Genomic DNA, 18174 nt, shown 5'->3' on the forward strand with positions numbered 1-18174 from the left:
CTTCAGGTACAAAGAAGAGGCGGCCGCAGGGCTGGAGCTCTCACCCTCCTCCACGGGGACGGATCCTTACGAGCCAGCAAGGCCAGGCTGTTCCGCTCGCAGGGTATGGGTGACTGAGTATGTGCCGAGCTGGTGGCCAGGTCCCCGGGGGTGGGGAGGAGCGGCCAGGCCCTGGGGGGTAGGCCTCGCCCCCTCTGCCCACAGAGGGCCTCAGAGGTTGCAGAGCCACAGCTCTCTGAAGCCACACAACACGCAGGGCCCTGCTAGGAGCAGAGTGTAGCCTTCTGATACCAGCCTTCTTCCCACCAAGTCCCGGCAGGTCTCCCTGACGGCATCTCAGTGCCAACACCGGACCTTTCAGGTGCTAGCCCCTTAATCCTGGCAACTGTCGTTAGGGGAGGGCAAGAAGCAGACGTGGCAGCAGCAAGGACCCCGAGTGTTTTTAGGAATGAACCGACTACAACTGAAGCACAGGACCAAGGGGACTACAGCCCTTGGACTGCAAACTAACAAACAGAAGATGATCTTTCTGCAAAATGTGGGGGTGGAAGCTGAATAATAAGATGATCCCCCCCACCAGAATATTTTTAACAAGAAACCTCAGTCTCTAATTTCAATTCAAACACTTGAAATAAATTTAATTAGAAAATGAAGGAGAAGGACTCGTGCCTGTAACAGTCCTTGGCGGTCGTCTACCAGGGAGCACTACATACCGGGCTCCTGTGGGGACACGGACTCTTTCGCTGCAGGATCTTGACCGTGTGCTTTAATCTCTCTGAACCTCATCTCCAGTCTCTTCTACACAATGGGATGTCCTCCTCACAGGGCAGATTGTGGGGATTAGACAGAATGTGTGTGTATACACACACTCATATTTACGCATGTAAAACGAGGATTTCTGTATCTATCAGTCTACAGACACCTGTTTATCTCAGTGCACAGTAAGCACGCAGTATATGGTGGTTGATACTACTTTTATCAATGATAGTATTAAGATGACCAGAAAAACAGCACAAAGGAGACAAATAAATTCAAGGGCTTTAATGACATGCAAGGTTTTGCTTGGAGAGCCCATCACAAACCAAAGTGTAAGGACACAGAGCTGACCGTCCTGCCTGTGACTAGAGCTGGGACAGACATGACTCTGCACATCCCCTCTGCGCACAGGGCCTGGGGGCGAAGCAGCAGTTGACACTAAGCAGCCCGGTCTCCAGGGAAGGAGCTAAGGCATGGGGAGGCCTGGGACAGCCTTGTGATGACCCTGGAAAGAAGCAACGAATTATCTGGGGGTCACCAGACTCTTCTTGGACTGAACTCACTGTCTCCCTTGCTGGTCACAGGTACCCCAAATCTGCCAAGGCTCTCTGGACCGTTCTGCTCCTCTGCCCAGTCTGGAACGGGGCGTCTCAGCAAAGGGGCTGAGAAGAGAGTACGAGGGTAGACTGGAGCCTTCTGACTCCTCTGACCTCTCGTCAGTGCTGATGGGTAGCACAGGTCCTCCCTAATCTGGCATTCAACGTCAGGAGGGCAAACAGATCATCTGGGGAATGACAGATTAATGTGACTTGTCTATGTTTTTGATGACTCATTTAAAATAAAATTACTGGAGGAATTCGGGAGAGTGAAAAGTGATATTTAGCTTAGCGGGTGAATGATAACAGTGTGGAACAGATCAGCAGGCTGAGGGGCCACAAGGAATGCAGAGAAACAGAGGAGGGTGTGGGCCCTCATAGACTGCTGTTCTGTAAGACACAGACGATGAGCAAGAGGGTCTGTAACAGGCAAACCTGCAGGACACCTAAGCTTAAGTTCAAAGAATTTCCTCTGGGCATCCTGGAACTGCAGGGTCTCTCAGGTTTCCTGGGTGTGGTCAAGGCTAAAGGTGCATTTGCCTATTTGCTTATGTTGCAAACTGGTATTTCTTCTTTTTCCTCTTGTAGCAGCCAATGCTTCTAGGCTTTGCAACCTCCATACTAGATTCTGGAAATAAAGTTAAAGTACCTCAAAGGACCTTTAGAGATTTCCCAAGGCCCCAAATGACAGCCTACTGGACATAAGAAAGGTTTCATACATGACCAGACACTAGCTTCTTTCTGAGAATAAAGCAAGAACTTTATCTTCAAAGCTATACAAGATGAGAAAGATCACTTGTTCTTACTGTAACTTACTGACTTACGGAGTGCCAGCCCCCCGACTACATGGGATCTGGGGTTTTGCTAAACTGCAGTGAACATGCCACATGGAGAGATGTGATGAAAAGGAACAGTAATTAAAGAACCACCACCACCTCCCAAGTGCTAGAGAACTTTGAGTGTTGTGAAAAAATTACGAGCTCTGTAATTTCTCTTCTAAGAGGCTTTAAAAGTATACACTTAGATATACAAGCCAGAAAAACCTGAGCTACAAGGAAAAGCCTCTGTGCAGTGGCTTCACACAATGGAGAAGACATTTCTCCTTTTGTTCTCGTGTTTGCTTGAACCAACCAGCACCACTTGGCACTTACCTCCTTGTGAGTTTGGAAGTTAATTTACTAAAAAGATTAGTGGAGCCTCGGCTTCGAGTCTGCGACAACGGTGTGGCTTCATGGGACAGACTGGGCGAGGCAGGTGGGCCGTTATACGTGGCAGTGCGCCGCTCCCGGGGCTGGCCGTGAAAAGTGCTACGACTGGCGGTGCCTCTTGGGAAGCGGGTTCGATCTGGGGTGGCTGCACTGCTAATACTGTGTGTGGACGCAACTGGAGCTCTCTGGTCAGGAGCAGTGCTGCGAGATCAGAAAATGACAGACTCTTACATCTTTGTTCACAAAAACCCTGGCTTTCTGGCAAACATGGCACACGAACATTTACAATCACAATATACCTTTCATATAGAGTGGAGAAAACTAGCCATATAAACCCAGATCCAAGGAGTATTTTACAGGACTTAGGAGCAAAACATAAGTTAAATGCGAAAGGGCACCAAAGGAACAGTATATAATGAAACAAAAACCTCACAGCATTTCAGAGAATCATACATACATATTTTCAAGGACAAGATAATGCAGGGAAATTCTAGAACAAAGAATGGTTAACTCAAGTTTTTCCCCTTTGTTTCCCTCTCAAATTGCTTACATGCAGGAACCTTGCCAATATAAAAGAAATAAAGGCTATGCAGGTGGAGCCGAAGAACAGGCAACTAAAGAGTTTGGAAGCACACAAATGACGAAGTACTGCAAACCTCCACATGCTGGAAGCAACCTGGAAAGAGGGGGATTTCTTACACCTTTCACAGCACGAAAGAGCATGAAGACACACAGATGACCAAGCACCATGAGACAGGATGGGCTGAACTAAAACCACACACAGGAAGGACACTCTGTGGACAACTGGAACAAAATCTTGGACTGTAAAATCCACAGCACAAAATTAAGAAGCAGTGGGTACACATTAGTTTTACAAGGAATGTGCATTTTTCTTACATAGCCTTGGAGTTATCTCCTTCACTGTCTATTGGAGGTAACATCATCTTGGGGTGCCCAGAGGCTGACATGGACATCGACTTCTGATGTCTCAGCCGACAGGTGGAGGATGTGGTACAAACAGAGGCAGGGCTAGCTGCGTAAGCGAACATTTCTGTCAGGCTGGGAGGGGGTTTGGGTTCAGGCAGAGGCAGAAACAACAGTATGATGGACCAGTGACAAAAAGAGCAACCTGCTGTGTAAAGCATATAACCTTCCTCCCCAAACCACCTCATTTTTGTCAAAGAACAAAAATCTCTTAAACTTGTTTTGGGGATTCTGGAACAGCTGCTAACTTGTATCTGCTTTTTTTTTTTTTAAACAGCTAATTTTTAAAGTTGACTAGCTTTCAAAATAAAACATCATATATGTTTGAATATTTCTGTGAGAGGGACAATGTCTTCCAAGCTACATGTAAAATAAGGCCTATTCTAAAAGAGAAGTCTCTATTCAAATGGAAGTGGTAAATGAATCTATAATACTATGAGCAAACGGTGCTCTCGAACTGTTCCCAAAGCACACTGACGTGCTGTAAATGAACTAGTAAAATTATGGGTAAAGCAGTAACTAGCTGTATTTGTCAAAGTATCCTATGTTGCTCAACTATAATTGAGAACCTTCTTACTCAAAGGCCATTCACTTTTTTATAAACAATTCACAGTACCCAGGGAGTCAAAAGAGACCCATTTTTCAAAGTGGGAAAACTAGTAAGAGCAAATTAAATGTCTACAGACAGAGAAAGAGTGACAGAGTGGTGAAAAAGCTTAAGGCTGCAGCTTCACCTGGCAGACAGCTACCGAACAAATCTGTCCCCTGTCCTCGATTCCAGCTCGGACATCATGTCCTTGGAATTCCCAAGGGGCAGTTTCTTTCCTTTAAGGAGAATCAGGGATTTAGAATTCTGACCACACCCTTTCAGTGTCTTTCTGCAGAAATCCTTTCAAAGCCTGAAACTTAGAAACCATCAGGTTCTTTCCTTCATGCCCCAAATGCAGAGCAACCGGGACACCATGTTGGTGTCAACTCCCTAACAAAGCTCTGGTGAGCCGGGTCCTCCCCACTTCTACTCTGAAGGTCTTAGTGCAAAGCTTCATCTCTCTCACAGGGCTGGTTCCCCAGTCACCTGTCTTCACTGGTCTCCTGGCCTCCAATCTCACAGCTTCCAGTCTATCCACCATACAGCTGTGAACTGTCTAAAATGCAAACCTGACCGAGGCACTCATCTGCTTATCAACTTGCAAACACACACTGTGTCTTCACGATAAAGTTCAAACTCCTCACCCTGGCAACCAAGTCGCATCCTCAGGCATCCACAGCTTGCCCTGCCCCCTCTCTTTACTGTCTATTGTTACCTCCTGGAACTCGGCTTTCTGGCCCTCCTGAGAGGGTGCATCAGGTCAGAGAGCTTTTGCAGGTGCTATTCTCAGTGTCTGGAGAGCTGGCATCTTTCTGCTTTCATCCAAATGCAACCCCCTCCACAAACGCTTCACTGGTTCCCGCTCCCATCAGGAGTCACCCTTCCCTTCCGTGTGCTCATTGCAGGCACTTGCCACTGCACACCACACTGGACTGCGGTGACTCCTGCCTGCTTGTGCGCCCTGAAAACACCACCTACAATCTCATCAACACATCCCCGGTGTCAGCGGTACGCCTCAGGGAGAGCAGGTCCTCAATAAATGTTCTCCTAACTGGTAAGGTAAGTTAATGGAATGAGCCACTGGAATCCTAACAGTCCCAAAATGATGGAGACAGGTCTTCACACTAAATTGCTCAAGAAGATCTGCTTGGCTCTGCATTTCTGTTTGACAGTTCTGCCCTCTGACTTGGGAGAATGTCTCTAATACAGTCACAGAACTGGAAACAAGTGCCTCATAGAGATTACACACAGATTCACGTTTGTGCTTCTGACACTCTTCCTGTGGTAAACAACACTCGAATCCTGCTTTGGCAGAAACAGGTTGCTGGTCTCTAGGTGTTGTGGAGTCCACGCCAGGCTTCTCCAGCCAGCCTGGCCGGTGACGGATTTAGAGGTGGGCACATGGTCAGGGCCAGACCCGCACAGACCGAGAAGACGACCCCAGGGCTTCTGTCTGAGGAGAGCTGAGTGTGGGAAGACGTTAGGGCCGACGTTGCGGAGCCCAACGTGTAAGTCCTGCAGAAGCAGGACTGTGAGACAGACCCTCACTCTACCCCTGGACTTTTAGTGACAGGAGTTCACAGATGCCCTTTTGAATTTACATTTATTTGGGTTCCTCACTGATGGAACAATCTGAAGAAACGCTTTGTTGTTTCCATTATGCATATGCAGACACACTTGCACACAGACACAATTTTACTGATCTTTAACAAGTTCCGAGTAAGCACAACTATCTTGTGCTCTGCTGTGTGTTCAGAGCAGGTCAAGGGTCAACACACTTCATTGCTCCCAACCAGCTGCTAACATTCTCTTACCCAAATTAGCAGCTAGGATCAATGGAAGCATTAAGAAAGCAGGGGAAGAAGAGGAGGCAGGGGATATGTGGCATCTTCCCTGGAGACTATCAATGTCCCAATCCGCGGAGGAGGGGGCTCGTAGCCAGCGCACCAAGCAAGCAGACGCTCCACCTGCCCCAGTGAGGCCTGCCGCCCCTTGGGCAGTGCCGCTCTGACCCACAGGGCACAGAAGCCCCGGGCGACTGTGTGGACAGACACCCTGCCACGAAAAACTAACTCCCCGAAAGTCAGAGCCAATCCTAAAAAGGAAGTGTAAACTCGTATTTTCAGCATAAATTATTTCATTTGGGACATAATCTTAAAGGCAACTTAGTGAACAACTTCTTTAGAAATTTAATCATGTCACATTAAGAGTTCTACAAAGCCAATAACAAAACAGATGTGTTTTTTTGACTTCTAAAAGCAGGCCTACTACCTTGATTTAAGAAACAATAAATTCAATAAATCTTTGCTGAATTTCAAGTTTGTACAAACTCACAAAAGTTCTACTTACAACAGACAACACAACATTACAATGGGCTGCATCAAGTTGGTTGTTGTGAAAGCCAGACAGAACTTCCCCCAGAAAAGTGGTAAAGATGACGGTTATACATTTCACAGACTACCTCACAACAATCTCCATAAACAAAAACAGTAGCTGCATTACATTTCTAGTAGTTCTGGGTCCGAGGAAGAATCATTTTTTATACCTTAACTTACAGAAACAGCAACCGTGTTTCTTAGAATTCAAGTTGTATGAAGTTCCTACTAATCTTCCTGCTTTGTATTTATGTCTGATAATCTTTTTTTTTTTCACTCTGATACCCTTATGGTTATTAAAGGAAAAGCGTTTTCAATTTGTTTGATATGACATGTATCCCATATCAGAACATGGTTACTGATTCAAAGCATACTCAGTGACTGGGGAAAAGCAGAATTAAAAATAGAATCCAAAAGATTCATGTGTTAACTGTGATAAAACCCACACAGCTTTTATTAGGCACGATCATTCTCATGTTGGAATTTTCCATTTTAGCCTTCAGAATGCTGGACTTTTTTTCTTATACACATGTATATAAGAATGTATATAAAGTACATGTGTATAAGAAAAAAAGTCCAACATACTGAAGGCTAAAATGGAAATTAATGTCCTTCTTTCAGAAGTTAACACAAATCCAGGCATCCTGTAGCTCACCAGTATTTTAGTCAAGGAATAACACATACATATGGGAGAGGAAAAAGTAACAATCTGCTGCCAAAAAAGTCATCTGTGTACAGAGAAGTTCAGTGCATCTAATTTATGACTCAAATATCTATTTTCAGCATGAGAAAGTTGTCATATTTAGTGCCTGCCTTAACTGAAAGTAAAAAATATGACCATTACTTTGGCATTCAAATCTCCGTATTTTCCCACAATTTTTCAACTCATTCTTAAGAAAGAGTAAGAAAATCCAGGTGTTATTAAAATTTTGGGCCCCATCTTGTGTGGCTGGAGGCTCTGTTTGATTAAAGATAAAGACCACACTATCACAAGCAAAGCATTTGAGTAACTGATGCCAACATAAGCAGTGAGGTCCAGGCCGAGGTGAGGAGGCAGCAGCCCCACTGAGGATGTCTGCAGATAGAACACAGGCAGGTAAGACTCCAAAGATATTAGACAATTCTTAAAATTGTTTCTGAAGAGTGAACTGAACAATGTAGGAGAGGGGAATTAGAGGAGCATGTGCACACACACAAACCAAAAACCAGGGGGCAGACAGACCTTGGTCTGACCAGCCTTTTAAGAAGTCTGACTCTGCACCTCAGAGAATTGCACATTCTAAAGTTTAAAAGGAATATGACAGAACAGTTCAACAATTTTGAAGAATTTGTAAACAGAAGGGTCATGAAACATCACCCCAGTTCTACAGACTAAAATCCATAACAGAAACTTCTGTCTAATTAAGTCTTCTGCTGGTATCTTCTATTCAATCACTTTGAACTAGAAGAAATTTTATTTGAGAATATAACTGTAATAAAAGAAAATTTACCAAAGAATAGACTACTTAAAAAAAAAAAAACAACCAATCATTAATTTCTAAGCTATCTAGCCCAACTGATATACTCAAGTTATTGGCAGTTTTTGATCATAATGAAAAAGACAATGTTAAAACAAGCACACACATAGTATTCAGAAGACAGAATACTGGAATGTAAATATTTTTAAAAAGTCACTGAAAAATAAACATAATCTCACATAACAAGCTTTTCACCTTCATATCAACTCAAATGTAAGTGGTCTGTGGAAGAAGGAAGAATGATAAAATAGTCTGGTTTTAAGGATGAAGGAGGGAAGAAGAATCTTTGTTTGGGCTGTTACAGAAGTTAATGATCAAACGTTTCATCTGACTAACGACAGCTAAAGGAAGCAAACCTTACAATGCAGTTTCAAAAAGTAAACTTCAGAAAAAAAAGGAAAGAAAGTTTTGATGCCAGACATGGGAGTGTGACATGACCAGACAATGTTCAAGTTCAGAGGCCAGGGGACAATGAAAGATGAATTTATTTTATGGATTTCTACTCTAGAACCTCATCTACTCACTTTGACTTTATCTCACCACTCTGAATTTAGTTTTATACTACTCTTCCAAAAAAAACAAAGGAAAATCCATCCTAGTTTGGGAAGTTTGTCTATATAGAATATATTTAACTACTTTACCAATCCAACATTTTTTTCTCTCTCTCCAAACTTAGTTCTACTCCATGCTTTCTGGACCTACTTAATCCTACTTTTCTGACTATTTCTTTCTTACTTTGTAACCCCAGGAAAGTTGTTTGCATAATCTGACTCGTTACTGACATATTACTTTGTTAGTATTTTAAATCACGCTTATCCAATATGATTGCTTCTCTACCAGATTAAAATCACTTGGAAGACTGCATTCTCCACTTCTCTGGGATTCTCAAGTGCATCTAGTAAAGTGAAGACTATGTTACCACTTGTCCCCCGGCCCCTTCAGCACACTGCTGGCCTGCAACTGAAAACTCACCCACCCACCTCATGCTCTGTGTCCTCCAGAGGCCGGCTCCCTGCCTCAGGTCCTTATCTTTTCCCCTTCGACACTGTTCAAGTTATTCATGGGCACAAAATAATCTCCATTTCCCTGTTCATAATTCTACAATTAAACTGTAAGGTTACTATCTATTTCCTCTGGAAAAGCTCCCTGGTTTAACTCAACTCATTCAGTCATCACACAGCTGGCCAGGAGGATAAACTCAAGACAATGAGAAGAACTTGGAATTGTAGGAGCTCACTAAAAATCTGCATTCAAATTTAACTTACCATTAGAGAACACTTACCACCGTTATGTGAATTTTGATCATAAAAACTGAGAAGTAAATAACATCCTTCCATTTCTCTTGGGAAAAACAAATTTTCTTAAAATCAGGTAGAATTTCATACCTGCTTTCTTTGCCGTTCTGAATTACTGAATGCCTGTCAGCTGTAGTTCTTTCACTGCAGACGTAAGTATTCCGCCGCGTCATTCCACCAGATGCTGAATTACTCTATTAAAAAAAAAAAAAGTGGGAGGGGTATTTTCATCTTAAAACTATTTAGTAAGTGTAGTACAATAGGACCCCTCTCATTTAAATAAACATGAATACTCAGTCTTTCAACAAACCTACACTAAAATATCAGCAGTACTGGCCAACAGAACAGAGGCGAAGGCAGCCACTTTTACCCTCTTTCCCACCCTCCATTACTTCTGCAATAATGAAAAACGGCTATGGTAGAGTGACTTTGAAAAGCTCGCTGTAATAATCCACAGAGCAACAACTCATGGATTATTTAAAGCAAAGCAGGAAGAGAGAGAGATCCACTATTTTTAAAAGCTAATACTTTCAAACTAAAAAAATTAAAAAGGAAGGATTATAAATATGAAGTAAATATACAAATAAAAATAATAAAAATTAAAAAGATGTAAATATTAGAGTTAAAGCTATAAAACTATTAGGGAAAACAGGGTAAATCTGCATGACCTTGGATTTGACAAGAGATTCATACACATGACACACAAAAAGCAGGAGTAACAAAAAGGAAAACAAGACAAATTGGACTTAATCAAAATTAGAAACTTTTGTGTATCAAAGAACACTATCAAGAATGTGAAAAGAGAACCCACAGAATAGAGAAGATGTCTGCAAACCCTGTATTTGGTTAAGGGTTAATATCCAGACTATGTAGAGAAGCTTACAACTCAACTACAAGATGACAACCCAATTTAAAAATGGGCAAAGGACTTGAATGAACACTTTTCCAAAGAAGGCATACGAATGGTCAATAAGCACATGAAAAGATGCTGACAGCTACTGGTCATTTAGGAAATGGAAATCAAAGCCACAAGGAGGTACCACTTCACACCCACTTGGACAGCTGAAACAAACAAAACCAGGAAATAACAAGTACTGGAAAAGACTGGGAGAAATGCGGGCTCAGATATAGTAGGGATGTAAAATGGTGCTGCTCTGGTAGAAAAGTTTGGTGGTGCCTCAAAAAGTTAAAACACAGAATTACCATACGACCCAGCAATTTCATTCCTAAGTATATATCCAAGAGAAATGAAAACATAAATCCACACAGAAACTTGTACACAAACATTTATAGCAACATTATTCATCGTAACCAAAAAGTAGGAACAATCTAAATGTCCATCAACGGATAAACAGGTAAACGAACTGGCACATAAAAAGCAACGACTTAGATGAACCTCGAAAATATGCTGAGTGAAAGAAGCCAGTCACAAAAGGCTTGCATGAGTCCATTTATATGAAATATCCAGAACAGGCAAATCCACTGGGAGAGGAAGCAGATGAGTGGTTGCCAGGGGCTGGGGAAGGGAGCATTGGGGTAATTAATTAATGAGTACAGGGTGTTCTTCTGAGGTGTTTGGGAACTAGGGAGAGGTGGAGATTGCACAACATTGTGAATGTATCAGATGCCACTGAATAGTATGCTTCAAATGGTTGATTATATGTTATGAATTTCACATCAACTTTTAAAAAGCTAGTACTTTAAAAATTAAAAAGCAAGGAACCAAAGTCATAAGTAAAAACTTACCAGATAACATCAATTTTTAAACAAAGACAAAAGTGGCCACCTTTAATACAGCATGAGCAGATCATGTACAGGGAAACTGAAGACTAATGGGAGAAAATTATAATAACATTACTTTTTTCCTTTATAAATAATCAAATACAAATGACCGATAATGCTCAGGACATATTTTCAAAGGGGGAGTGGGTAGATGAGTAGACAGAGATGGAAGTTGTGAAGGCAGGGAACAAGGTCCTTTCCTCCCTCTGGTAACTGTCAACAAAAGTTGGAGGCTGAATTTAAACTGCAGGGCTATGGAACGACGATTCAATTTTACAGCCTCGGGAGGCCAAAATAAAGAACCTTTCCACACAGGGTTTACTCTGGTAAAGCATAAGGTCAGAGAATGGGGCAGACAAAACCCTCTGGGCTCCTTTATAAGCCTCATCCCGAGAAACAGACAAAGAGAGCGGCACAACTTCCATACGGATGCCTCACTCTGGGGTTTCTTTGGGGAAGAGGAAAGGCTCTGTCACTGTTAACTTTTAGGGGAAAATATGACTACAAAATATGCTTAAAATTGTTCATTCTCTGCAAATTCTTTTTAAAATTACGTTTGGAGTGCTAAGTGTAATAATTACTATGGTAGGTCAGAGAGAATCCACAGAAAAGTTTCTGAAACTGAACAATTTCAATTTAACAAATACTACCTACTCACTGGGGAGATTTTTTTAAGAGCAGCAATTAAGAGATGGACTCAACTTTTCTTCAATTTCTTCACATTAACATTGAGTTAATACATGGAAAAGCACTCAGCATGGTCCCTGGCACATGGTGAGGACTCAAGCAACGTTCTGTATCTTTTCAAAGAGCCCTTTGAGATGCAGTGCAAACACCACGTCCCTGGCAGTCAGACTTCACAGTGCCCTGTGCAGACTCTGCTAGCCTTCTGTTTGGGGTCATTAGTCTGCACCATCACCATTTGGTTTTATTTCTTTCCTGTTATACCATGAGGTCTTTCCATCTTTCAGCACCAGAGAGAATCTAAACCTTAGCAGATGTTTACAGAATAACCAGAAACAGCCCTTGGCAAAAAGGACCTGGCCACTCATCTAATGGGAAGCGGCTCAACAAGAAATACCTTCAACGCAGCAGGTGATCTCCACCGGCTGAGACTGGGCACGGCGGCCCATCGGGTAGGCCATACTGGGCAGAACACAGGCGCCAAATGTCTAGACCATTTCAACCCTGTAACCCTACCCATGCTATACAGTTCAACAATACTTACACTAGGCACAGTGGAGCTTTTCTTACGTTCAGGAATATCTGCCTTATTGGGATTACTTGCATTCCCAAGCATGGGACTGGCTGGAGCAATTCCCTTTCCTCCAATAGCACTGCTGCTTGGTTTCCTGGAGGGAATTCCATCTTCTTTGAGGTCACTATCTGCAGTGCTGGTCTGACTCCTTTTTGGATATGCCACAACTGAAGGAATAGCTGGTCCAGCTAAAACAAAGAGTTGACTTTTAAAAGTCAGAATATTGTTTCACATTTTATTCTGCGAAAAGAAATATTCTATAAGGTGACCCAAGATTTCTATTCATCTAAGAAAATATAACACAGTAAAATTCTTTAAAATGTTTCCCATTCAGGTATAATGTTTTTGCTACACAATGAGTTCAACTTTAAAATTTCACTTATCAGTCCCTAACTTTCTACCTTTTTTGAGTCTTCTTTTTTTTTTAAGTTAATAAGTTTATACAGTTGTCCTTTCAAAACATCTTTGGGGCTGTTACCATACAGATAACTAATCAAACTAACCTGATGCACACATTATGCAGAATGAACTGCTTCACCTAGTACATCTGAGTGAATCACATCCTTCTTTGTACAAGAGATACCCTCACCTTTTGGAACAGAACAGTACAGATTTACAGGCCATTTCTGTTTGAAGTTTTATTTTGGCTTTTTTTTTTTTTTTAAGCACTCTATCTTCTAGATAAACAGGAATTTGAGTACACAGGGAAAGGCAGTACTAGTGGAGGAAAGCATGTTCCTCATATAAATGACAGTGAGGAAGTGGGTGGATGCTCCCGGTGACATTCCAGGTGGGCAACTGACTGATGTCCTGCGATAAATCATCTAGAGACTCTGATGACACAGGAGATAAGGAGTTCAAAAGAATTTTGGAGATGAATAAGATAACTAATATGTTCATTATATATGATGCCCAGTGGTAATCTCAAGGAATGGCACTGAAAGCTCATCATTTATTCTATGGTAGAAAAGACTTTGTATTTTAGGTCTATTAAAAAGTGAATGGGGTGGGGGTAGGGTATAGCTCAGCGGTAGAGTGCGTGCCTGGCATGCACAAGGTCCTGGGTTCAATCCCCAGTACGTCCATTAATAAACAGATAAACAAACAAATCTAATTACTGCCCCTCCCCTCAAAAAGAATTTAGAAAAGTGAATGGGGTGAGGTGCAGTAAAGCTACTTCTTGGACAAAAATCTAAATGGTAAATCTATTTGAAACAGAATTAAAAGTAAACAAGAGTTTGCTTTTATTTATAGGGGGAGAACAATTAAGTTCTCAATTTGTCAATTTTAACATAAACAAAGAATTAGCCAAGTACAGCATGATGCTACCCTTAATACTTATCTTTCCTCTCAGTATCATGAGTCATCTAATGACATTCTGAACCTTCAGTGTTACTATTGTTTTGTTTTAAAATATTAATTCTACTTAGAAAATTCAAAATTTTTTAAGACTCGAGATTGTGAATAGAAACAGATATTGATACAATCCACTGAGCTCCAGGTCTACTTGTATCATTTACACATGTGCATATTTTAATCACATGTGCAGACTCACAGGACCACCACCAGTAGACAGAACAGTTCTACCTCAAGGATCTCCCAGCCACCCTTTCACAGCCACCCTTTCACAGCCACAGCCACCTCTTCCACCTCAACCCCCTTCCCTAAACCTGGAAATCGTCAACCTCTTTTCCATTTCTGTAATTCTATCATTTCAAAAATGTTATATGAACTGAATCAAAATACTCTTGAGATTTTTTTCCCCCTTCTCAGCATAATTCCCTTGAGATCCATCCAAATTGCATTTATCCACAATTTGTTCCTTTTTATTGCTGAGCAGTGTTTCATGGTGTGGATGTATCACACAAAAATGTGACTTTTATGTAGTCAAATCTGCTAAGTCTTTTCTTTCATGGTTTTTAGTGTTTGGGGCTATAGTTAAAAAGATCTTCACTAGTCCAAATTACAAAGCAAATTATCTTTGCTTTTTGCATGTTTTCTTTTAGTATCTTTCTGGTTTCATTTTTTTAATATTTTCTTCATTCCAACTGGAATCCAACCTTGTATAAGATGTGAGAAATGAATGCAGTTCTTTTTCCTTGTCACCACCAAACCTCCCCAATACCATTTACTGACTGATAGACCAGTAATGCTTTCTTTTTTTTTAAGTAAAAAACCTCTTGAAAATCTGATGATCACTCTTCCTGGAAAAAAAAAAAAAAAAAAAGGCACACACATACGGGGGTTCACACATGGGACCCAAATTAAGAAGCAAAAAAATTAAGTTGTGATTTTACAGAAGCAGGTATGTGTGAATCATCGGCACCTAGGGGTAGGGAACAAGGGCAGAGATGGGGAGGGGAGGGCAAGCTTAAAACTGGTCTAGTTACAGGCTGGTCTCCTTCACGTGGTACCAAGTGAATGTGCTTCACTAGATGTCATTATTTGAAACCTATCCCATTTTCTGCACTTAAAAGAACAGTGCCAGAGGCATAATCAAATCTTCATGGTTTTCTTTCCCTGATCACTATCTTCATCCCCATAAAGAATAAAAAAGAATGCGGAACTGAGTGATTTTTCTATATACAGAATTTCTGGAAATATTCCTTTATGAACTTTAAAAAAATATATTTTTATTGAAGTATAGTCAGTTTACAATGTTGTGTCAATTTCTGGTGTACAGCACAATACTTCAGTCATATAGGAACATACATATATTCATTTTCATATTCTTTTTAACCATACGTTACTATAAGATATTGAACATAGTTCCCTGTGCTATATAGTATAAACTTGTTGATGAACTCCTTTTTAATATCAGAGGCTCCAAGAAGGCTGATTATTATTACAAAAGCACTACTACAGGAGGTAACGGGTGGTTAGTGGGCAGAGCCCAAGGCGTGGGTTCCACCTCAGGCATTCCCACTTCCACGTAACCTCGGGAGAACTGGTGAGCTCTCTTGACCTATTTCCCTACTGATAAAAATGAGTTTGGTGGGCTCTTTTTAGCTCTAAAATTTTCTGAGCTGGGGAAAAAAGGCATGACCAATCCAGATGGATTCTGTGCTTAAAGAAGAATTAACTTATTAAGGCAGTCACTAGAGATAAGAGAAAACTCCATTACCAGGTTTCTTTCCAGGATTCAGGAACAAGTCCCTTTAAACTGGTTGGTTTAGAACAACGCATAGGCATTTCACTGATTGCTCTGCAATACACAGGCACTGAGAACCCCTCCTTGTTAGCAACTACATATGAACACAAGAAACAGAGACCCAGACCAGCACTTGGTTTACAAATGCCGTCTCTACTAATCCTGGCATCAGAAAGGGTTCTGAACTCTCAGTTTTACTCTAGAATAGCAGACATGTGGGCAGTTCACTGACAATGTCAGTACAATGTGCTGCTTCAGCCCAAACCATACAGAGAGGCATCATCAGCAGGAAGAGAAATGGAAAGTGAGCAAAGTGCCTTCACTTTGGTATAAACTCAAAGCTGTAGACGTCTGGAATACTCTGTGCAGTTCTATATGCCAAGTCTCCAGGTGAAAGGGTGGAGCAGGACAAAGCCCAGAGAAGGGAAATGAACTGAACTAGAGATGAGTGGGTGTTCCAGGTGAGTCTGTAGTTTTAAAAGTTAGGACCAGGCCAACAGAGATTTAGTTCCTGCATGCTGAAATTAAAAATAATAATAATATGTGAATAGTGGGGAGGGTGTGGCTCAAGTGGTAGAGTGCATGCTTAGCATGCACAGGGTCCTGGCTTCAATCCCCAGTCCCTCCTCTAAAAATAAATAAGCAAACCAAATTACCTCCCCCTAAGAAATAATAATAAAAAAGTAAGCTTTAAAAAAAGTAATAAAGCTTAAAAAAGTATGTGAATAAACACATAGATGCTCGAGTCTCTGGATTCCAACACATGGGGCTGCCTTGGAAGTAGAATTACTGGTTGTTGGTAAGTATACCCTTTAGGGTCCTGAGTCTCCTTAAAGATTCACTGCTGTGGTGAAAATTTTTTATGAGTGAGGGTATTTAGATACATCAACAGCTGGAGTGTTGAGAGAATGACACAGGTCAAAAATTTAAACCAAGTAAGGCAAAACTGGGGTACTATACATTTTCCAGGGCCATGCTGTCCAATATGGCAGCCACTGGCCACATGTGGCTTTATAAATTAATCTTAAACAAAACTGAAAATCATTTCTCAGTTTAAGCACTCAACAGTCACATGTGGCTAAGGATTCCACCCAGCCACTGAATGTACCAAGGAGATCAGAGCCTTGAGATAATCATGTTAGCACCTACGGGACTGCTATAAAACAACCAAGAAGGGAAAGCGTGCAATCTCCAACCCCAGTAGGCCAAAAGCAAAAGGATGCGTCCCAAAGTTAGGAGGCCTCGGGTATACAGGAGATGCCAAAAGAACACACTGGAATGGTCTCAGACTTACTTACCATGGTCACTGTACCGCCTCTGCTTCTGACTTGAAGAAACACTTCTCTGCACTTTGTGGTGAGGAGACTGGCCGGTACTGTTGTTGAGGTCACTGCTTGGCCTAACCTTAGCAAGTGAGAGATTGCTGCTAGAACTGGAGTCACTAGCATCCAGCTAAGAGAAAATGAGAAAAACAGAGCAAACCACAACACGAGCCCAAATGGTTTATCAGGAAACTACATTTCTCGGAACACACAAACCCTTATAAATAGTTCACTCAGAGAAAAGAATCACAATGGACAAAAATGACAACCCTAAACTCAGGCAGAAGTTTCTTTCTGACTGCTGGAAACACACACACAGCTTACAGGTAGTTATGTCCTTCTCTCCAGGCTTTTGCAAAAAACTAAAAATGCTCTGTTTACTTCCCCTGATTTTACATAATTTTAAAGCTATTAATGATTATAGGTTAACTTGATGAAAGCCAAGTTTGTGATAATATCCCCTATGAAGGTTATTATCTTAAAGTTAAAATAGTTCAAAATGGTCATAGAAGTTAGATTTGTTATTTCCAGGTAAATTAATAAAAAAACTAAGAGTTTACATGAGCTGAAAATTTACATAAAGGTTATTTCAGGTTTTTCTGATTATTCTTACCTCTGAAGATTTTCTCCCCAACAACAAATACGTAGCTGTGATTTCATCATATTTCATCTTACTAAGAGATTCTTGAATTTCTTCTTGTGAATATCCCATTCCCACCATAATATCTAAAAGAAGGGCATCATACAGTTCATGTGTTTTGTTTGGTTAAGAAATCATTCTGTTACAGGGTAAAATAATTTCCTTTATTTGACACAAAAGATCACACATTTTCTAACATAAATGGCAGTTGGCTTGTTCCTGAGTTACTGAAAGCTATTACAGGAAACTGCAGGTAAACCCCTAAATATGACAGAACAGACAAGCTGATTCATGTATCTTAGGCCTGACTTTCCATTATTCCCGCTTTAGGCATATACATCAATCAAAACAGAAAGATGTTACTTGCACACACAAGCAGGCAGGCACAGAGTAATTACCTATTCTTTTCTGGTCTGAGATGTCCAGTTCTGGTTCAACAAATGGCTTAAGCTCATCTTCCTCGTGCCCTGCATTGATCCACCTGTCCTTCATGATTTGCTGAAAGGTGAACTGTTCATTAGCAGCACAAAATAAAACATTCTGATAATCACAATATTCAGGAAAATTTATTTTCAGTACTTCATCCATTATGGCTCAAGGGATAATTAAACAAACAAACAAACAAACAAACAAGTAAACAAAACCTCCATCTTGCGTAAAAAGCCCCAGGATAGTATTCAATATGCCACACAAACCACAGT

The 18174-nt window shown here is 41.2% G+C and overlaps 1 protein-coding gene across 12 annotated transcripts in view; it reads right to left on the reverse strand.

Annotated features, from left to right (window-relative positions):
• MARK3 (microtubule affinity regulating kinase 3) overlaps nt 1–18174 on the reverse strand; it is a 92491-nt gene that overhangs the window by 5081 nt on the left and 69236 nt on the right. For 6 of the 12 annotated variants that reach the window (XM_074364916.1, XM_074364917.1, XM_074364915.1 and 3 more), the window contains 6 exons: nt 17872–17971; nt 17447–17559; nt 16810–16963; nt 12331–12548; nt 9411–9514; nt 2504–2761 (listed from right to left, as the gene is read on the reverse strand). In XM_074364916.1, coding sequence (XP_074221017.1) covers nt 2504–2761; nt 9411–9514; nt 12331–12548; nt 16810–16963; nt 17447–17559; nt 17872–17971 — 947 coding nt within the window. The other 6 variants (XM_074364920.1, XM_074364918.1, XM_074364921.1 and 3 more) reach the window with 4 other exon arrangements.

The sequence above is a fragment of the Camelus bactrianus genome, chromosome 6, assembly GCF_048773025.1.
Source record: "Camelus bactrianus isolate YW-2024 breed Bactrian camel chromosome 6, ASM4877302v1, whole genome shotgun sequence".
In the NCBI taxonomy this organism is placed as follows: domain Eukaryota; kingdom Metazoa; phylum Chordata; class Mammalia; order Artiodactyla; family Camelidae; genus Camelus; species Camelus bactrianus.